A 23,389-nucleotide genomic window follows, 5' to 3' on the forward strand; every position below is an offset into this window, starting at 1 on the left:
AACTGTGCAGCATAATCTAAATGAGGCCTAACCAAGGATGTATAGAGTTGAAGAACAACCTGAGGACTCCTATTATTTATGCTTCTTGATATGAAGCCAAGGATTCTATTAGCTTTATTGCGAACACTTATGCACTGTTGTCTTGGTTTCAGATTACTGCTAACCAGAACTCCTAAATCTTTTTCGCAATCCGTAATATTAAGATCTACATTATTTAGTTTATATGTGGCATGGTTATTGTCCTGTCCAACATTTAGAACTTTGCATTTGTCTATATTAAACTGCATCTGCCACTTCTCCGACCACTGCATCAGTCTATTCAAATCTTCCTGGAGTGCTCGAATGTCCTCGTCAGAATGAATTCGACGGCCTATTTTGGTGTCATCGGCAAACTTGCCGATGTCGCTCTTTATGCCCTCATCTATGTCGTTTATGTAGATTGTGAACAGCAGGGGGCCCAACACTGACCCCTGTGGAACACCGCTCGTGACGCTTCCCCACTCTGATTTCTCCCCATTTATGCAAACTCTCTGCTGCCTATTTGTCAACCATGCCTCTATCCAGGAAAAAATTTCTCCTCCTATTCCATGTGCTTTAATTTTCCTCAATAGTCTCTGATGTGGGACCCTGTCAAAAGCCTTACTGAAGTCCATATACACAATATCATATTCATTACCATGATCTACCTCCTCAAATACCTTAGTGAAAAAAGTTAATAAATTCGTAAGGCAGGAACGCCCCTTTGTAAAACCATGCTGAGATTCGTTGATTAATTTATGCTTTTCAAGGTGGCTACGATAAAATGTCACATTGGTTGCACTTGTGTCCTTTTACCTAACATAAGAAGGAAGAAAAATAAAGACAAATGCATTATAATGCTATCTTTTATTGACAACGTTTCGCCTACGTAATGGGATTTATCAAGTCACAAACAGATTTACCTGAGTGAATAGTACATGAGTATTTAGAGTGTGGAGAGTGTGAGTCATATTTAGAGTGTGGAGAGTGTGAGTCATATTTAGAGTGTGGAGAGTGTGAGTCATATTTAGAGTGTGGAGAGTGTGAGTCATATTTAGAGTGTGGAGAGTGTGAGTCATATTTAGAGTGTGGAGAGTGTGAGTCATATTTAGAGTGTGGAGTGTGTGAGTCATATTTAGAGTGTGGAGAGTGTGAGTCATATTTAGAGTGTGGAGAGTGTGAGTCATATTTAGAGTGTGGAGAGTGTGAGTCATATTTAGAGTGTGGAGTGTGTGAGTCATATTTAGAGTGTGGAGAGTGTGAGTCATATTTAGAGTGTGGAGAGTGTGAGTCATATTTAGAGTGTGGAGAGTGTGAGTCATATTTAGAGTGTGGAGAGTCAGGTGGGGAATGCTAGGTTGGATATAAGACGGACCTGTAAGGGACCGTCGAGAATTTATTTATTTATTTAGAAATTTAAGCATACATACAGAGGTACAAAAAAATACAGGTAAGAGCAGCATGCCAAAGCCACTTATATGCATAGCATTACGGGCTGGCTTAAAATTAACTTGGTAGGTTGGATCTGAGACGGATCCCCAAGGTACCGGCGGGTGTGTACGTACGTAGTTATGTTCAACTATGTTATAGAAGTCGTTGTTATGGTGATTCCAGGATTCTACGGTACTGTGTGTCTTCCTCTCTGATAAGTCTTGCGTTTCGGTAGTTGATTAAATGGTTGTGGAAATTTCGGTGTTGAACGCAGGCGTTCCTTAAAATCGTCCGATCTGCCTATATACTGGTGTTCTGAAATACGTGTTTGGAGGCCTCTGGAAGTTTCGCCCACGTATAATTGGTTGCAATCATTACAAGGGATTATGTATACCCCTGCAGAGGATTGAACCGTATCCTGTCTATTACTGGTGATGTCCTTGATGGTGGTGGATGTGGAGGTAGAAACCTGGAATGAGTTATTGGAAAAGATGTTGAAAATGTGTTGGGAAACGGAGTTGGTGGAGAGGACTATGTATCTCTCCTCGGCAATGTCTTCTCTGGGTGAATTAAAGAAGCTATATGCCCTGCGTCTTTAGTCTCTGTTGAAGTGACGAGGATAGTAAAGTTTAGAAAATACTTGTTCAATGAGAGAGCATTCTTCCTCAAGGAACTCATTGCTACAGATTCTGAGTGCGAGCAGGAAAAAGCCTATAATTACACCACACCATGTTTGGTTTTGGTGTCGTGATGAGAGTAGAAGTGGAGAAGATCGTGTTGGTTGGTAGTTTGTCCATAGAGATTGCAGACGTCGGGTATACTTAACTAGGAACGTGGTTCATCACAAAGCACTAGGAACGTAACTTGATTCGTCACAAAGCACAAGGAACGTACTTGGTTCATCACAAAGCACAAGGAACGTACTTGATTCATCACAGAGCACTAGGAACGTACTTGGTTCATCACAAAGCACAAGGAACGTACTTGATTCGTCACAAAGCACTAGGAACGTACTTGATTCATCACAGAGCACTAGGAACGTACTTGGTTCATCACAAAGCACAAGGAACGTACTTGGTTCATCACAAAGCACAAGGAACGTACTTGATTCATCACAGAGCACTAGGAACGTACTTGGTTCATCACAAAGCACAAGGAACGTACTTGATTCGTCACAAAGCACTAGGAACGTACTTGATTCATCACAAAGCACTAGGAACGTACTTGGTTCATCACAAAGCACAAGGAACGTACTTGGTTCATCACAAAGCACAAGGAACGTACTTGGTTCATCACAAAGCACAAGGAACGTACTTGGTTCATCACAGAGCACTAGGAACGTACTTGGTTCATCACAAAGCACAAGGAACGTACTTGGTTCATCACAGAGCACTAGGAACGTACTCTGGAACGGAGACGAAGGGAGGTATCTTGTTATCTATATATAGAAAGTACTTGAGGGTCAGCACTCTAATCTATTCCTTAAAATAACATACCACTTTAACGAGTTCCCACTAACTTGTATACACACGCCGGTTATAACTACTATTAGTACTATTATTACTACTACTACTACTACCACCACTACCAGATAGTTGTGACAGAAGGATAGTAGTACCATCCTGGATGGTTGTATGACAGAAGGGTAGTACCTTCCTGGATAGTTATTTGACAGATGGTTGCTGTCTAGCGGTTAATTACCCTCATCACCTGTGTTTTACTCAGCTGTTTGCCAGGCAGGTGTGTTTGTGTAAGGTGTTTACGTCGCAGGTACGTTTGTGTAAGGTGTTTACGTGGAAAGGTTGTCACTAGGTTTGTCCCTATTCACCCCTAAGTCCTTGCTTATCATGCTTATCATATCAGAGTGGCGGAGAAAACGACCTTGTGATAGTAGCCTTGTAGGCCGTTACCCCACTAGCATTCATGGCTCGCTGCTTGTGTATTTGTGATTGCAGGGGTCGTGCGTGCGTGTGTGTGTGTGTGTGTGTGTGTGTGTGTGTGTGTGTGTGTGTGTGTGTGTGTGTGTGTGTGTGTGTGTGTACTCACCTATGTGTGTACTCACCTATGTGTGGTTGCAGGACTCGAGTCTCAGCTCCTGGTTCCACCTCTTCGCTGGTCGCTATTTGATTCACTCTCTCTTGGCTTCGAGACACTATGTATGGATCCTGCCTCTGCCACTCAACTTCCTGACCACTCTTAGGCCGAAGAAATACTTCCTAACATCCCTGTGACTCATCTGTGTTTTCAACTTCCACTTGCGGTCTACAAAAGAAGTACAGCTTTGCCCTTCTCCAATTTTCACAACTTTGCACTTGCTGGGGTTAAACTCCAGAAGCCACTTGTCAGACCAGACCTGCAGGTTGTTCGTGGTTCTCCACTACCTGGTACTACCATGTAGTGTACTCTTGTGGTTCTCCACTACCTGGTACTACCATGTAGTGTACTCTTGTGGTTCTCCACTACCTGGTACTAGCATGTAGTGTACTCTTGTGGTTCTCCACTACCTGGTACTAGCATGTAGTGTACTCTTGTAGTTTTTCACTCTACTCTTATCTAATATATGTGTAAAAGGGAGAGAACGTGATAGGGGCCAAGTACCCTTATCACAAGGTGACAAAGGCAGGACACACACTCTCTCTCTCACACACACACACACACACACACACACACACACACACACACACACACACACACACACACACACACACACACACACACACACACACACACACACACACACACACACACACACACACACACACACACACACACACACACAGTCATGTAGCGATAAATAAATATTTTAGTGTAGGTGGCCGTGCATTGAGTTGAATGAATTTCGGTGTTTATTCGCCGAATTGTGTTTGCGGGGGGTCGAGTCAACTAGTCCGAGCACTGAGCACTATGAAACAAGCACTGCGTCACTGGTACTAAGCAGTACTCACTTTATATATAGACTTACTTAGGCAGGTCTCCAGGCTAGGCTAGTAAAAGATAAGATTTTGTCGGGATTTTTAACCCCGGAGGGTTAGCCACCCAGGATAACCCAAGAAAGTCAGTGAGTCATCGAGGACTGTCTTATTTCCATTGTGGTTCTCATTATTTCCATTGGGATCCTCATTATTTCCATTGGGGTCCTCATTATTTCCATTGGGGTCCTCATTATTTCCATTGGGATCCTCATTATTTCCATTGGGGTCCTCATTATTTCCATTGGGATCCTCATTATTTCCATTGGGGTCCTCATTATTTCCATTGGGGTCCTCATTATTTCCATTGGGATCCTCATTATTTCCATTGGGGTCCTCATTATTTCCATTGGGGTCCTCATTATTTCCATTGGGGTCCTCATTATTTCCATTGGGGTCCTCATTATTTCCATTGGGGTCCTCATTATTTCCATTGGGGTCCTCATTATTTCCATTGGGGTCCTCATTATTTCCATTGGGGTCCTCATTATTTCCATTGGGGTCCTCATTATTTCCATTGGGATCCTCATTATTTCCATTGGGGTCCTCATTATTTCCATTGGGGTCCTCATTATTTCCATTGGGGTCCTCATTATTTCCATTGGGGTCCTCATTATTTCCATTGGGGTCCTCATTATTTCCATTGGGATCCTCATAATTTCCATTGGGGTCCTCATTATTTCCATTGGGGTCCTCATTATTTCCATTGGGGTCCTCATTATTTCCATTGGGATCCTCATTATTTCCATTGGGGTCCTCATTATTTCCATTAAGGGTCCTCATTATTTCCATTGGGGTCCTCATTATTTCCATTAAGGGTCCTCATTATTTCCATTGGGATCCTCATTATTTCCATTGGGGTCCTCATTATTTCCATTGGGGTCCTCATTATTTCCATTGGGGTCCTCATTATTTCCATTGGGATCCTCATTATTTCCATTGGGGTCCTCATTATTTCCATTGGGATCCTCATTATTTCCATTGGGGTCCTCATTATTTCCATTAAGGGTCCTCATTATTTCCATTGGGGTCCTCATTATTTCCATTGGGGTCCTCATTATTTCCATTTGGATCCTCATTATTTCCATTAAGGGTCCTCATTATTTCCATTGGGGTCCTCATTATTTCCATTAAGGGTCCTCATTATTTCCATTGGGGTCCTCATTATTTCCATTAAGGGTCCTCATTATTTCCATTGGGGTCCTCATTATTTCCATTAAGGGTCCTCATTATTTCCATTGGGGTCCTCATTATTTCCATTGGGGTCCTCATTATTTCCATTAAGGGTCCTCATTATTTCCATTGTGGTTCTCATTATTTCCATTAAGGGTCCTCATTATTTCCATTGGGGTCCTCATTATTTCCATTGTGGTTCTCATTATTTCCATTGGGGTCCTCATTATTTCCATTGGGGTCCTCATTATTTCCATTAAGGGTCCTCATTATTTCCATTGGGGTCCTCATTATTTCCATTGGGTTCCTCATTATTTCCATTGGGGTCCTCATTATTTCCATTAAGGGTCCTCATTATTTCCATTGGGGTCCTCATTATTTCCATTGGGGTCCTCATTATTTCCATTGGGGTCCTCATTATTTCCATTGGGGTCCTCATTATTTCCATTAAGGGTCCTCATTATTTCCATTGGGGTCCTCATTATTTCCATTGGGATCCTCATTATTTCCATTGGGGTCCTCATTATTTCCATTGGGGTCCTCATTATTTCCATTGGGGTCCTCATTATTTCCATTGGGGTCCTCATTATTTCCATTAAGGGTCCTCATTATTTCCATTGGGGTCCTCATTATTTCCATTGGGATCCTCATTATTTCCATTGGGGTCCTCATTATTTCCATTAAGGGTCCTCATTATTTCCATTGGGGTCCTCATTATTTCCATTGGGGTCCTCATTATTTCCATTGGGGTCCTCATTATTTCCATTGGGGTCCTCATTATTTCCATTAAGGGTCCTCATTATTTCCATTAAGGGTCCTCATTATTTCCATTGGGGTCCTCATTATTTCCATTAAGGGTCCTCATTATTTCCATAACTGAAGTACGTTTAGAACATCAGGAAGGAGGGACACTGCAGCAGGCCTACACTGCAGCAGGCCTACTCTCCCATACTTGGCAAGTTTTTCTCAAACCCACTAACAAATATATGCACTCAACCAGTTAGCAATGTTACTTAAACAAAAATATTCGTATCCTGGGGTCAGCGCCCCCCGCGGCCTCTGCAGCCACACACAGACACACACACACACACACACACACACACACACACACACACACACACACACACACACACACACACACACACACACATTAAACAGTTGTTAAGGTAATTTTTAAATTTAATAAAATGATATCCTTCATAAATGTGGTGACACAGTATTGTGTATGATTGGTAGCGCACTCAGCTCACACACTGAGGTCCGTGGTTCGATCCCCGGTACGGGTGGAAACATTACGACGTGTTTCCTTAAGATACCTGCTGTCCATGTTCACCTAGCATTAAGTAGGTACCTGGGTATTAGTCACCTTACCGTTGCTGTCTCTGTTCACCTAGCAGTAAAATAGGTACCTGGGTGTTAGTGTACTGGTGTGGGTCGCATCCTGAGGACAAAATTGACTTAATTTGACCGAAATGCTGCATAACCAGGGACTTTCTATTATTAATGTCAGCTATTGTCTGTAAGTTGTATCGTGTACCTGTAGAAATAGAGATTATTATTATTATTATTATTATTATTATTATTATTATTATTATTATTATTATTATTATTATTATTATTATTATTATTATGTTGTATTCCTGCACATAAGATTGATGAATGGGGCGGTGGTTGGGGGGGGATGTTATTGGCTGACTGCGGTAGATGGTGGCCCCTGATTGGCTGGCCTAGCTAGCCCGCTGTGACGTTAACCATTGACGTGGCGGGGTGTCATTGGGTCCTGCTGTAGTGCTGTGACTTGGCGTTACGTGTCATTGACTGACGTGATATGGGCGTTACGTAGAACAGTGAGTGACGTAACTTGTGCGTTACGTAGCACTATGTGACGCAGCTCAACAGATATCAACAGTCAATGGACAACAGACAATAACTTGCTGTTCAGCGGTGACTAATTTAAACTGTTTAGACTCGCGAGGCTTGAAAACCTCAAGACGAGCATAGTAAACACGACCAGTCAGACCACATCACAGAACGTAAAGAACAGGTAAAAGGTCTTAGGAATAATCATGTCAGAGTAAATCTGTCATTTGGAGAACACTGTAAAGACAACAATGACTAGGATTAATGAGAGGTTGTTTATGATTAGGGTAGGTAAGATAAGGTAAGGTTAGGGTAGGTAAGATAAGGTAAGGGTAGGTTAGGGTAAGATAAGGTAAGGTTAGGGTAGGTAAGATAAGGTAAGGCTAGGTTAGGGTAAGGTTAGGGTAGGTAAGATAAGGTAAGATTAGGGTAGGTAAGATAAGGTAAGGTTAGGGTAGGTAAGATAAGGTAAGGTTAGGGCAGGTAAGATAAGGTAAGGTTAGGTTAGGGTAAGATAAGGTAAGGTTAGGGTAGGTAAGATAAGGTAAGGCTAGGTTAGGGTAAGATAAGGTAAGGTTAGGGTAGGTAAGATAAGGTAAGGCTAGGTTAGGGTAAGATAAGGTAAGGTTAGGGTAGGTAAGATAAGGTAAGGTTAGGGTAGGTAAGATAAGGTAAGGTTAGGGTAGGTAAGATAAGGTAAGATTAGGGTAGGTAAGATAAGGTAAGGTTAGGGCAGGTAAGATAAGGTAAGGTTAGGTTAGGGTAAGATAAGGTAAGGTTAGGGTAAATAAGGTAAGGTAAGGTTAGGATAGGTAAGATAAGGTAAGGTTAGGGCAGGTAAGATAAGGTAAGGTTAGGTTAGGGTAAGATAAGGTAAGGTTAGGGTAAGTAAGGTAAGGTAAGGTTAGGATAGGTAAGATAAGGTAAGGTTAGGGCAGGTAAGATAAGGTAAGGTTAGGTTAGGGTAAGATAAGGTAAGGTTAGGGTAAGTAAGGCAAGGTAAGGTTAGGGTAGGTAAGATAAGGTAAGGTTAGGGTAGGTAAGATAAGGTAAGATTAGGGCAGGTAAGATAAGGTAAGGTTAGGGTAGGTAAGATAAGGTAAGGTTAGGGTAGGTAAGATAAGGTAAGGTTAGGGTAGGTAAGATAAGGTAAGGTTAGGTTAGGTAAGATAAGGTAAGGTTAAGGTAGGTAAGGTAAGGTTAGGTTAGTTTAGGTAAGGTGTTAGGTTAGGTGAGGTAAGGTAAGGTTATGCTAGGTTAGGTTAGGTTAGGTTAGGTGTTAGGTTAGGTTAGGTTAGGTGTTAGGTTAGGTTAGGTGAGGTTAGGTTAAGTTAGATTAGGTTAGGTTAAGTTAGGTTAGGTTAGGTGTTAGGTTAGGTTAGGTGAGGAGGTTAGGTTATGTTAGGTTAAGTTAGATTAGGTTAGGTTAAGTTAAGTTAGGTTAGGTTAGGTTAGGTTAGGTTAGGTTAGGTGTTAGGTTAGGTTAGATGAGGTGAGGTTAGGTTATGTTAGGTTAAGTTAGATTAGGTTAGGTTAAGTTAGGTTAGGTTAGATTAGGTAAGGTTAGGTTATGTTAGGTTAAGTTAGGTTAGGTTTGTCAGGAAACAGGACAAGTGTTTCCTGACGTGGGCCTTAATTATAAGATGACCCGCACCTGGAGCCTTTGGTCACCTGACCAAGGCCTTCCGCTGGCTTATCCCTACACCTCTTTTAAAATTATGTCACATGTACAGAGGTTATATAGTGCCCAGTGAGCCATTTTACCTACCGGGAGTGCCTGGAGGCATGGCAGTGCTCTCAAGCGTAGACGACAACGACACCTGGAACTGTACGTGGTAGACACTAAACCAGTTACAGGTGGGTCATAGTTAAACCATGTTTTTCTTTTTACCAGGTGATTGACACATGTCAAGCTCACGTACCTGGTCGTGACAGGTACCTTGTATTTCTTGACGACAGCTAAACGTTTGTCGGTAATTCATCTAAAATATAAAGTGTTCTGAAAAGTCGTGGTTCCCTTACACTTACTGTTTGTATGTAGGGAGGGTGCTGAAGAGTCTTGGTCCTTTTAGACTTATGCACATAGGAAGGGTGTTGAAGGGCTCTTGATCCACGGCATTGGACTCGTTCTTCCTCTTTGTATCGACCCTAAATGTTTCCCATTCATCCTAGGCTCTGTAGGACCCTACGGGTTTACCACTTAACTGGTATCGGTCTTTGAGCACTGTTTTGAGTCTGTAATTACAGATAAGACACCAGACAGACACCATGCAGATACAGACACTCAGACGTACAGATATACAGACAGACAAGCTGGCAGAGACACTACGCAGACAGTAGACAGACGAGCATACGAACAGACAGATATTAGATAGAGAGGTAGACACAGATACTAGACAGGCATAGACACTTGACAGGCAGACACAGACACTTGACAGGCCGACATAGACACTAGACAGGTAGACACAGACACTAGACAGGCACCAGACAGACAGACAGCCAAGCAGACAGACAGACACCAGACAGGGTCCAGCAAGTCAGCTTTAAGAGTGTCCCGACACGCACTCTGAGAGTTTGTAGACACCTCTCTCTCTCTCTCTCTCTCTCTCTTATGTTCTCTTTCCCCTCTTATTCTTGCTTTTCCCCTTTCTTACCTCTATCTCTGTCCCCTCTCTCTCCCCCCCCCCCGTCACTCTTACCGCTTTTCATCCTGTTCTCTCTCTTGTACCTATTTTTCGTTGAGCTTTTCTGTGGTGATAGAGAGATCTTAATATAGAGTGTCAGCTGTGTATGGGATGGAGTCGGATCAGGACCACGGGTGCGGAACCTTCTTCAGTCAAATACAGAGGGAGCAGTAGCAATGACATAAAGATGTATGTAATCAGTCCATCGACCATGGAGCTGAACTCTTCTCCAGGCTGAGGGACTGACCACCACAAATACTTTTTCTCCAAGGTTGATGGACTGATTATGTCATCTTTATTTTATTTCTTCTGCTGCCTCTGTATTTGACTGACGAAGTCTACTGTGTAGGTGAAATGTTTCATCAATGAAGATACCCAACTGTTGCACCTACCTGGAGGTTACCTGGAGGTTATTCCAGGGATCAACGCCCCTGCGGCCCGGTCCATGACCAGGCCTCCCGATGGATCAGGGCCTGATCAACTAGGCTGTTACTGCTGGCCGCACGCAGTCCGACGTACGAGCCACAGCCCGGCTGATCCGGCACTGACTTTAGGTATCTGTCCAGCTCTCTCTTGAAGGCAGCCAGGCGCTTATTGGTAATTCCCCTAATGCTTGATGGGAGGCTGTTGAACAGTTTTGGGCCCCAGACACTTATGGTGTTTTCTCTTAGTGTACCAATGGCGCCCCTACTTTTTATTGGGGGCATTTTGCATCGCCTGCCCAGTCTTTTACTTTCGTAGGGAGTGATTTCTGTGTGCAGATTTGGGACCATTCCTTCCAAGATTTTCCAAGTGTAGATTATGATATATCTCTCCCTCCTGCGTTCCAACGAGTACAAGTCAAGTGCTTCCAAGCGTTCCCAGTAGTTAAGGTGCTTGACAGAACTTATACGTGCAGTAAAGGATCTCTGTACACTCTCTAGATCTGCGATTTCACCTGCTTTGAATGGAGATGTTAATGTACAGCAGTATTCCAGCCTAGAGAGAACAAGTGATTTGAAAAGGATCATCATGGGCTTGGCATCTCTCGTTTTGAAAGTTCTCATTATCCATCCTATCATTTTCTTTGCACGTGCGATCGTGGCATTGTTGTGATCCTTGAAAGTGAGATCCTCAGACATTACTACTCCCAGGTCCCTTACATTATTTTTCCGCTCTGTTGTATGTGTTTTAATCCTCAACATTTTTCTAAGTTGAGAGACCGCACTAAAGTTACTTGTAACTTTATAAAGCCGCACTCAAGAAATTTTGATTGGATATATTGCTAAATATATCGTTGAGAGATGGTAGTTCCCGGATGATAGTAGGGATGGACTATCATCAGAGATGGTAGTTCCCGGGTGATAGTAGGGATGGACTATCATTAGAGATGGTAGTTCCCGGATGATAGTAGGGATGGACTATCATTAGAGATGGTAGTTCCCGGATGATAGTAGGGATGGACTATCATCAGAGATGGTAGTTCCCGGGTGATAGTAGGGATGGACTATCATCAGAGATGGTAGTTCCCGGGTGATAGTAGGGATGGACTATCATTAGAGATGGTAGTTCCCGAATGATAGTAGGGATGGACTATCATTAGATGGTAGTTCCCGGGTGATAGTAGGGATGGACTATCATTAGAGATGGTAGTTCCCGGATGATAGTAGGGATGGACTATCATTAGAGATGGTAGTTCCCGGATGATAGTAGGGATGGACTATCATTAGAGATGGTAGTTCCCGGGTGATAGTAGGGATGGACTATCATTAGAGATGGTAGTTCCCGGATGATAGTAGGGATGGACTATCATTAGAGATGGTAGTTCCCGGATGATAGTAGGGATGGACTATCATTAGAGATGGTAGTTGATAGTAGGGATGGACTATCATTAGAGATGGTAGTTCCCGGGTGATAGTAGGGATGGACTATCATTAGAGATGGTAGTTGATAGTAGGGATGGACTATCATTAGAGATGGTAGTTGATAGTAGGGATGGACTATCATTAGAGATGGTAGTTGATAGTAGGGATGGACTATCATTAGAGATGGTAGTTCCCGGATGATAGTAGGGATGGACTATCATTAGAGATGGTAGTTCCCGGATGATAGTAGGGATGGACTATCATTAGAGATGGTAGTTCCCGGATGATAGTAGGGATGGACTATCATTAGAGATGGTAGTTTTCGGGTGATAGTAGGGATGGACTATCATTAGAGATGGTAGTTTTCGGGTGATAGTAGGGATGGACTATCATTAGAGATGGTAGTTTTCGGGTGATAGGGATGGACTATCATTAGAGATGGTAGTTTTCGGGTGATAGTAGGGATGGACTATCATTTGAGATGGTAGTTTTCGGTTGATAGTAGGGATGGACTATCATTAGAGATGGTAGTTTTCGGGTGATAGTAGGGATGGACTATCATTAGAGATGGTAGTTTTCGGGTGATAGTAGGGATGGACTATCATTAGAGATGGTAGTTCCCGGATGATAGTAGGGATGGACTATCATTAGAGATGGTAGTTTTCGGGTGATAGTAGGGATGGACTATCATTAGAGATGGTAGTTTTCGGGTGATAGTAGGGATGGACTATCATTAGAGATGGTAGTTTTCGGGTGATAGTAGGGATGGACTATCATTAGAGATGGTAGTTCCCGGATGATAGTAGGGATGGACTATCATTAGAGATGGTAGTTTTCGGGTGATAGTAGGGATGGACTATCATTAGAGATGGTAGTTTTCGGGTGATAGTAGGGATGGACTATCATTAGAGATGGTAGTTCCCGGATGATAGTAGGGATGGACTATCATTAGAGATGGTAGTTTTCGGGTGATAGTAGGGATGGACTATCATTAGAGATGGTAGTTCCCGGATGATAGTAGGGATGGACTATCATTAGAGATGGTAGTTTTCGGGTGATAGTAGGGATGGACTATCATTAGAGATGGTAGTTCCCGGATGATAGTAGGGATGGACTATCATTAGAGATGGTAGTTCCCGGATGATAGTAGGGATGGACTATCATTAGAGATGGTAGTTCCCGGGTGATAGTAGGGATGGACTATCATTAGAGATGGTAGTTCCCGGATGATAGTAGGGATGGACTATCATTAGAGATGGTAGTTCCCGGATGATAGTAGGGATGGACTATCATTAGAGATGGTAGTTCCCGGATGATAGTAGGGATGGACTGTCATTAGAGATGGTAGTTCCCGGATGATAGTAGGGATGGACTATCATTAGAGATGGTAGTTTTCGGGTGATAGTAGGGATGGACTATCATTAGAGATGGTAGTTCCCGGATGATAGTAGGGATGGACTATCATTAGAGATGGTAGTTTTCGGGTGATAGTAGGGATGGACTATCATTAGAGATGGTAGTTTTCGGATGATAGTAGGGATGGACTGTCATTAGAGATGGTAGTTCCCTGGTGATAGTAGGGATAGACTATCATTAGAGATGGTAGTTCCCGGGTGATAGTAGGGATGGACTATCATTAGAGATGGTAGTTCCCGGGTGATAGTAACTGCAGCTCTGCTGGAAGGTGACCTTTGAAGCTGTCGTAGCTGATGAACCTTTAATGGAATACTGGACAATATTCTCTTCCACACACTGAAGTCTCCCAGCTCAGACTGACACTACTGAAGTCTCCCAGCTCAGGTTGACACTACTGAAGTCTCCCAGCTCAGGTTGACACTACTGAAGTCTCCCAGCTCAGGTTGACACTACTGAAGTCTCCCAGCTCAGACTGACACTACTGAAGTCTCCCAGCTCAGACTGACACTACTGAAGTCTCCCAGCTCAGGTTGACACTACTGAAGTCTCCCAGCTCAGGTTGACATTACTGAAGTCTCCCAGCTCAGGTTGACACTACTGAAGTCTCCCAGCTCAGACTGACACTACTGAAGTCTCCCAGCTCAGGCTGACACTACTGAAGTCTCTCAGCTCAGGCTGACTACTGAAGTCTCCCAGCTCAAGCTGACACAACTGAAGTCACCCAGCTCAGGCTGACACTACTGAAGTCTCCCGGTTCAGGCACACCATGGCACCCTGTATAAAGTGACACACCATGGCACCCTGTATAAAGTGACACACCATGGCACCCTGTATAAAGTGACACTATGGTTCCTGAGGAACATTCTACAGTTTCAAGAATAGGTATGATAGGTACCGTCAGGCCGGGAACCAATAATTTTTGGATGTTGCAATTTAATAGGCGGGGCCAGGAGCTGAGACTTGACGCCTAAAATAACAACTCGGTAATGGAAGGTAATAAGGTTTGATGAAGGTATGTAGGGGTTCTCTGTACCACAGGACTTTGTTAGAGGAACTGAGTACTCACACACACCTACCTCTTCCTGCCTATATATACCCGTCCTGGTCCACTTCTGGTTAGTGTGACTTTGTAAATGGTCCAAGTCGGACCGAAACGTCGTCGCAAGCTCCTCTCTTCTATGTGCGGGTGCGGGTTATTTGTGTACCAAATGGTACATGACTGAAGTCTCCTCTAATAAATGTAGTGAAGTGTACGTAAGTGTCTTTTTGCACAGCTTGTCGGCATGGCCATACCATTTCTAAGTGACGTTGCTACTATCACCTAGAACCAGGCACCTGCCTGCCTCCCTCCACCTGACACCTGCTGGCCCAGTCTTCACGGCCAATTGAATCTCATTCCTTTACTTGCTGGCCATCTTTCTGACTTTTCGGTGGATTTATTTGACCTTACCTCCCTGTCCCTGGTGGTCTGTGTTACCCGAAATTGTGGCAGAATTTGTGGTAGTGGAGAAGATTACAGGTCTGCCAGATCATTATGATGGTGACTCAGTGTTGATATTCGCTGCCGCGGGGTGAGGATGAGGCTGTCGTACGGGGCAACCACAACCACCCTTGCTGCCGAGGGGCGAGGATGAGGCTGTCGTACGGGGTAACCACAACCACCCTTGCTGCCGCGGAGTGAGGATGAGGCTGTCGTACGGGGCAACCACAACCACCCTTGCTGCCGGGGGCGAGGATGAGGCTGTCGTATGGGGCAACCACAACCACCCTTGCTGCCGCGGGGTGAGGGTGAATCTGTCGTACAGGGTAACCACAACCACCCTTGCTGCCGCGGGGTGAGGATGAGGCTGTCGTACGGGGCAACCACAACCACCCTTGCTGCCGCGGGGTGAGAATGAGGCTGTCTTACAGGACAACCACAACCACTCTTGCTTCCGCGGAGTGAGGATGAGGCTGTAGTGCGGGGCAACCACAACCCACCCACCTGACACCAGTACTCTCATCTGACACACAAGTACTCTCATCTACCACACCTGACACCAGCACTTTCATCTACCTCCCGTATACCATTGATATACCCGCTGTTACTGCTGCTGCTGCTGGTCCTGCTATTGTTGCTGTTACTGGTTCTTAGGCGGCTACTGCTGCTAGTCTTGCAGTTGCTCATCCTTCTACTGCTGTTGCAGCTACTGTTAATCCTACTGCTGCTCCTAATCCTTCTGAGGCTGCTGCTGAGCCTGCTGTTGCTGTTAGCCTTTCCGCTGCTGGTGGTTCTGGTGCTACTGCTAGTTCTGCTGCTGGCCCTGTTGTTGCTGCTAGTCTTTCTGCTGCTGGTGGTTCTGCTGTTGCTGCTAGTCCTGCTGCTGCCACAGGTGCTAGTCCTGCTACTGCCACAGGTGCTAGTCCTGCTACTGCCACAGGTGCTAGTCCTGCTACTGCCACAGGTGCTAGTCCTGCTACTGCCACAGGTGCTAGTCCTGCTGCTGCCACAGGTGCTAGTCATGCTGCTGCCACAGGTGCTAGTCCTGCTACTGTCACAGGTGCTAGTCCTGCTGCTGCCACAGGTGCTAGTCCTGCTACTGCCACAGGTGCTAGTCCTGCTACTGCCACAGGTGCTAGTCCTGCTACTGCCACTGGTGCTAGTCCTGCTACTGCCACAGGTGCTAGTCCTGCTGCTGCCACAGGTGCTAGTCCTGCTGCTGCCACAGGTGCTAGTCCTGCTGCTGCCACAGGTGCTAGTCCTGCTACTGCCACTGGTGCTAGTCCTGCTACTGCCACAGGTGCTAGTCCTGCTGCTGCCACAGGTGCTAGTCCTGCTGCTGCCACAGGTGCTAGTCCTGCTACTGCCACAGGTGCTAGTCCTGCTACTGCCACAGGTGCTAGTCCTGCTACTGCCACAGGTGCTAGTCCTGCTACTGCCACTGGTGCTAGTCCTGCTACTGCCACAGGTGCTAGTCCTGCTGCTGCCACAGGTGTTAGTCTTGCTGCTGCCACAGGTGCTAGTCCTGCTGCTGCCACAGGTGCTAGTCCTGCTGCTGCCACAGGTGCTAGTCCTGCTACTGCCACAGGTGCTAGTCCTGCTACTGCCACTGGTGCTAGTCCTGCTACTGCCACAGGTGCTAGTCCTGCTACTGCCACAGGTGCTAGTCCTGCTGCTGCCACAGGTGCTAGTCCTGCTGCTGCCACAGGTGCTAGTCTTGCTGTTGCTGTAATGCTGATGGTGTTGCAGCATTCCACACTTATCTAAGCGTGTTGACGTCAATACACGGAGGCCATGATGTCTCCACCTGCTGCTGCATCACATGTTATGGCGCCGTCAGGGGGCACACGCACATGCAAGTCTGCTGTTCCTGCCTTGTGAGACGAGAGGCAGCAGCAGCAGCAGCAGTGTCTGCTGCTGCCTCGTGGTGTTCCAGACAGGAGGAGGAAGCAGCAGCAGTACTGGCGTTTTCAACCTCACTATTTTTATCTTTAACTGTAACCGGGTTTCGAGAACTTTTCTACCCTTTCAGTCTTGTCATAAACCAGGCTTCCGTTTTTGAATGCCTGTTCAAGCAAGCTGTTAATGCTCTTTGCCGGCTGGCAGACGAAGTCATCACAGCCTGGTTGATCAGGCCATCGGATATGAGAATGAGAACTTTGTTGACTATTACTCTTTACATCTCATTTTGTGTACTGTTACACCGTCATCACAGTTGTGTGTGCTGTTACACCGTCATCACAGTTGTGTGTACTGTTACACCGTCATCACAGTTGTGTGTACTGTTACACCGTCATCACAGTTGTGTGTACTGTTACACCGTCATCACAGTTGTGTGTACTCTTACACCGTCATCACAGTTGTGTGTACTGTTACACCGTCATCACAGTTTTGTGTACTGTTACACCGTCATCACAGTTTTGTGTACTGTTACACCGTCATCACAGTTGTGTGTACTGTTACACCGTCATCACAGTTGTGTGTACTGTTACACCGTCATCACAGTTGTGTGTACTGTTACACCGTCATCACAGTTTTGTGTACTGTTACACCGTCATCACAGTTTTGTGTACTGCTACACCGTCATCACAGTTTTGTGTACTGTTACACCGTCATCACAGTTTTGTGTACTGTTACACCGTCATCACAGTTTTGTGTACTGTTACACCGTCATCACAGTTTTGTGTACTGTTACACCGTCATCACAGTTTTGTGTACTGTTACACCGTCATCACAGTTTTGTGTACTGTTACACCGTCATCACAGTTTTGTGTACTGTTACACCGTCATCACAGTTTTGTGTACTGTTACACCGTCATCACAGTTGTGTGTACTGCTACACCGTCATCACAGTTTTGTGTACTGTTACACCGTCATCACAGTTTTGTGTACTGTTACACCGTCATCACAGTTTTGTGTACTGTTACACCGTCATCACAGTTGTGTGTACTGCTACACCGTCATCAGTCATCACAGTTGTGTGTACTGTTACACCGTCATCACAGTTGCCAGAGACTTTTGCGGAGTCTCTGTATAACGCATCAATAATTTATTGTCCTCTATTGCATCCAGGATCATTGTTGTTGTTGTTGTTCTTCTTCTTCTTCTTCTTCTTCTTCTTCTTTTATTATTATTATTATTATTATTATTATTATTATTACTACTACTACTACTACTACTACTACTACTACTACTACTACTACTACTACTACTACTACTATATTATAAAGAAGCGGTAAACACATCGAAGATGATATTTCAGTTTTGTAGCGGCAGTGAGATAGGCGCCATCTTCTCTACACTCCTGATTAATTCCTTTCTAAGACAGTAGAAACTATAAAAATAAAAATGACAAATATAAATGAAGAATAAAATGAGTCATATAGATCAATATAGACATTGAAGTACAGTAGTCAGACCTAGCAACATAGACAAGTATAGTAGTCTATCCTAGCAATATAAACATGTAGGGTAATCAGTCATCACAGTAAGCTTGACTCACGAAATCGTAATGACACGATAAGCAGACACAACACTTAGAGGATTTGATCTTCCACAGACTGTATTTCCTTCTGCTGGTAATCAGAATAATACTTGACAGATGGCCGATACATTTCAGCAGGTACAGCTTAGATGAGTTGACATGCTACACCATGAACCGGGTACATCTCTCAGGAACTTCAAGGTACATCTATATAAATATAACGACAAGGTGAAGATTTAGACACATTTACAACATCTGGGTATCTTTATTTCTAGACATTTTGCCAACCAGTGACTGCATCAAAACAAGGACATAATATGAAGACTAGAATTATATATAAAAGATACGGTAATGAGTCCCTGAGCCTCGGAGTTGTTGAAGATCACCGTAGTCTTGGAGACTCTCAAGAATGTGAAGCACAGGTTTGGCGCTTTTATACTGGCGTCAGATGAGGATACGTCTCCCATGGCGTCGGATGAGGATACGTCTCCCATGGCGTCAGATGAGGGTACGTCTCCCATGGCGTCAGATGAGGGTACGTCTCCCATGGCGTTAGATGAGGGTACGTCTCCCATGGCGTCAGATGAGGGTACATCTCCCAAGTTATATTCTCTGGTCGGTTTCAAGACTGTCAGCTGGCACGTTACAATATTTCCCTAGTAAATCATTTAAAAATTTAAGTACAACTGCACTGGAACTTTCTTATTCTGTAGAAGTAATCCCTGTCGCCCTAAAGTAATTTGTACGATAAAGTGCAATAAAGGGATTCAAGACAACAATGTTTAAGTGGACTGGAGGTGGGAGCTGTAGGTATACGCGGAGGGTGTTCCGGGGGTCAGCGCCCCCGCTGCCCAGTCCTTGGCCAGGCCTCCCGGTGGATCAGGGACTGATTTTAGGCATGTCCAGTTCCCTCTTGCAGGTTGCCAGGGGTCTATCGGTACTTCCCCATATGTATGCTGGGAGGGTGTTGTACAGTCTTGGCTGAAGTATCTGCTCTCTTCACCACCACCCACGGAAGAAAAGGCCAAAGAAAAGGTCTGAAGCCTAAGGAATAGAGGAAGACGTCAGGGGACATTATCTGGCGTTCTTTGTCCATCCCGAGGTAGTAAAAACCAGAAAACCCAGATTATATGGAGGAATAATGATCCCTTGAGAGGTTCATAGAGGTACTTTAAACCCAATTAATCAATCGGGAGGCCTGGTCATGGACCGGGCCGCGGGGGCGTTGATCCCCGGAATAACCTCCAGGTAACCAGGTAACTACACCTTTTACAATTACACGGAAACTGCATACTGAGAGCCTAGCTGCTAGGCGCCAGTAGTGCTAGTAAACAAGTGTACCTGTTAAGTCAGCCACGGAGGCTGATGGGAAAGTCTAACAAGTTGTTTATCTCGGTGTTTTGTGTTGGCATTTCCAGGAATGATGATCATGTATTGCCAAGGACGGCCACGCTCCCTCTCACCTACCCTCAGGGACGGTACCTTGATGCTACTCAAGGCCTCTTGATCTATGGAGATGGAGCTATCCCTCCTTATGCTCTTCAAGGTGGGTACCTTGATGTTTCTGACGGGATCTTGATCTATGGAAATGAAGCTACCCATCCCTTTGTCCTTCATACCAGTGAAGGGATCTTGATCTAAGGAATTGGAGGTATTCTTTAGTTCCTCAAATCAAACCTGATTGCCTCCTGTTCCAAGGCACTTTATTATTAAGGTGGTTTTAGTGTTTTTCTTAAATATAATAAGGGAACTGTACCTAACGACCTCGGCGGAGAGGCCAAAGGGAGACATGATTACCACAGAAAATATTAGGGTGAGTAGACAGGGCAGATATGAACAGACTTTGAATTAAGAGGACCAGGATCAAGAGTACACATATGGAAGCTTAAGACATAGATGAGTCATAGGGATGTCAGGAAGTATTTCTTTACTTTCAGGGTGGTCGAAAAGTGGAATGACTTGTATGAGGCAGTGGTGGAGGCAAACTCAGTACACAGCTTCAAGAGTAGATATGATAAGGCCCCAAGAGGCCACAAGTTAGTGATGTTGATCAAGGTGATCCAGAAGGCTGGCCTCTCAAGAGAGGTTCCTTGATTCTGTTGAGCTCTTGATTTAAGGAATTGGATCTGTTTTAATTCCTTGGATCGAACCTGCATACCTCTCATTTCCCCATGTGCTGTATGACTCTTATGGGTTTAGCTCTCAACGTGTTAAAATTAAATAATCAGAAATAAGGAAAAAAAGACCTAACTACGTCTGGCAACGAGGTAGAAAAGAAAAGAGGCAACGTTGAAATGTGAACGTTGATGAGTGGTGGTGCGAGAGCAGGGTGGACCAGGAGCTGAGAACTGGACCAGCAGCATCAATAGGTGGGAGGAGGGTTGGTGGGAGGGGTATGGGAGGGAGGTAGTAGCGGTAGCCTCAACAGTTACCTTGTCAGAATTTAAGCTACGTCTCAGGTGATCGCTCAGTGTTGCCACCTCAGAGGGTTTCTTACAGTCCTCTCACTTATATATCTTTATTCTCTTATAACTTTTGAACAAGACAGAAAAACAAGGATGTACATTTTATTTTGGCAAATGTTGCACTGCCACCACAAGCAGAAGCACAAAATGTATGAACTATTCTGGTATTAGGTGACATATTGGAGGTTGCATACCAAGACAGCAGCATCACTTCTCTCACTTCCCTCATCTTAAAACGTATATAAAACGTAGTATATATAATATTCTTAATAGGAAAATATGTAAATATATGCTACATATAAGCAGTGTGCTCCATAAGAAGTGGTAATACTTGCTTACTGAACTCAGTGTATATATATATATGGCAGCGTTTGTATCTGTGAGGATTATTACAAATTAATTTATATCTTTGGTTAGGTAAGTTAAGGTTGTTAGGTTAGGTTAAATTTGGAAAAAAAAAATGGGTTAGTTTACGTTAGTGAGAGTGATTAAACACACACACACACACACACACACACACACACACACACACACACACACACACACACACACACACACACACACACACACACACACACACTTGGACTCGACCCCTGCAACCTCAACTAGGTGAGTACACACACACACACACACACACACACACACACACACACACACACACACACACACACACACACACACACACTTAGACTCGACCCCTGCAACCTCAACTAGTTGATTACACACACACACACACACACACACTTGGACTCGACCCCTGCAACCTCAACTAGGTGAGTACACACACACACACACACACACACACACACACACACACACACACACACACACACACACACACACACACAGGTAGGACTACAAAGGAATCTGGACAGGCTTCAAGCCTGATCCAGTAACTGGCTCCTGGAGTGTAATTACCTCCATCTAGGGCAAAGCCATAAAGATTGAGAAAGGTCAAAGAAGACTGCAGATAGAGTACAGGTGCGGGGGTCAAAGAATGCAAACCTCACTGAAGGAAAGGGTGTTAGGGCGCGTATCACACTGAGTTTATCTCCTGAGACACACATCAACCAAATTACTGCAGCATATGGGCGCCTGGGAAACCTGAGAATAGCGTTTCGACACCTTAGTAAGGAATCATTTAAGACACTGTACACCGTGTACGCCAGGTCCATACTGGAGTATGCAGCACCAGTGTGGAACCCTCACCTGGTCAACACGTCAAGAAATTAGAAAAAGTGCAAAAGTTTGCAGCAAAGACTAGTCCCGGAGCTAAGGGGTATGTCCTACGAGGAAAGGTTAAGGGAAATCAACCTGACAACACTGGAGGACAGGCGGGATTGGAGGGGGGAGAAACATGATAACAACATATAAAATACTGAGAGGAATTGAAAAGGTGGATAGCGATAGAATGTTTCAGAGATGGGGCACGGCAACATGGGATCACAACTGGAAGCGCTGTATAGCCCTTGTGGCTTAGCGCTTCTTTTTAATTATAATAATAATCACAACTGGAAGTGAAAACTCAGATGAGTTATAGGGATGTTAGGAAGTATTTCTTCAGCCATAGAGTTGTCAGGAAATGCAACAATCTGGAGAGTGATGTATGGAGGCAGGATTCATACATAGCTTTAAGAAGTGATACGATAAAACTCATTGAGCAGTTAGAGAATGGACCTAGTAGCGACCAGTGAAGAGGCGGGGCCAGGAGCTATGACTCGACCCCTGCAACCACAGATGTGTCAGTGTACGCACCTAAGTGTACTCACCTAATTGTGGTTGCAAGGGGTCGAGTCATAGCTCCTGGCCCCGCCTCGTTACTGGTCGCTACAAGGTCACTCTTCCTGCTCCATGAGCTTTATCATACCTCTTCTTAAAGCTATGTAAGGATCCTGCCTCTAGTAACCTCTTGAAGCTAATTACAAAAACGTGTGAAGACAGACTGGAATGTGAGAGAGAGAAAGAATATTTATATAGTTTTAAACACGTGTGGGTCATTAAGCACTCATATGTGTATATATATATATATATATATATATATATATATATATATATATATATATATATATATATATATATATATATATATATATATATATATATATATATATATATATATTACCTGTAGTTTACCCTTCGGCTGTTCCGGGGGTCACTGCCTCCTTCTGGCCGGTCCCAGTCCAGGGCTCCTAGTTGATGGCTTGGTTAATCAGGCTGTTGGTGCTGGCAGCACGCAATCCAACTAAGGCACCACCGCCTGGCTAGTCAGGAACTGACTTAAGGAATATTTCACGTTACCTCTGGAAGACAGTGAGGGGTCTGCCAGTAGGCCGAGTTCTGACACAGTATGTGGCACAGTGCCGGATGTAAGTGAAAGTTTATGTGGCATCTGTTAATAGTCAGCATCTGCGGCACTTTCCAAATGTGAAGCAGAAAGTATTCTCACTGAATGAGGGGTCACCACTGAATGAGGGGTCACCACTGAATGAGGGGTCACCACTGAATGAGGGGTCACCACTGAATGAGGGGTCACCACTGAATGAGGGGTCACCACTGAATGAGGGG

At 44.5% G+C, this 23,389-nt stretch overlaps 1 protein-coding gene across 1 annotated transcript in view; it reads left to right on the top strand.

Annotated features, from left to right (window-relative positions):
- The window catches only part of LOC138855007 (uncharacterized), a gene marked incomplete at its 3' end in the record, with an annotated part of 230,646 nt that overhangs the window by 182,278 nt on the left and 24,979 nt on the right, over nucleotides 1–23,389 (top strand). The window contains 1 exon segment of the mRNA XM_070101559.1: nucleotides 19,778–19,905. Within this exon segment, the coding sequence (XP_069957660.1) occupies nucleotides 19,870–19,905 (36 nt within the window).

This window comes from Cherax quadricarinatus, chromosome 78 (assembly GCF_038502225.1).
Source record: "Cherax quadricarinatus isolate ZL_2023a chromosome 78, ASM3850222v1, whole genome shotgun sequence".
In the NCBI taxonomy this organism is placed as follows: Eukaryota; Metazoa; Arthropoda; class Malacostraca; order Decapoda; family Parastacidae; genus Cherax; species Cherax quadricarinatus.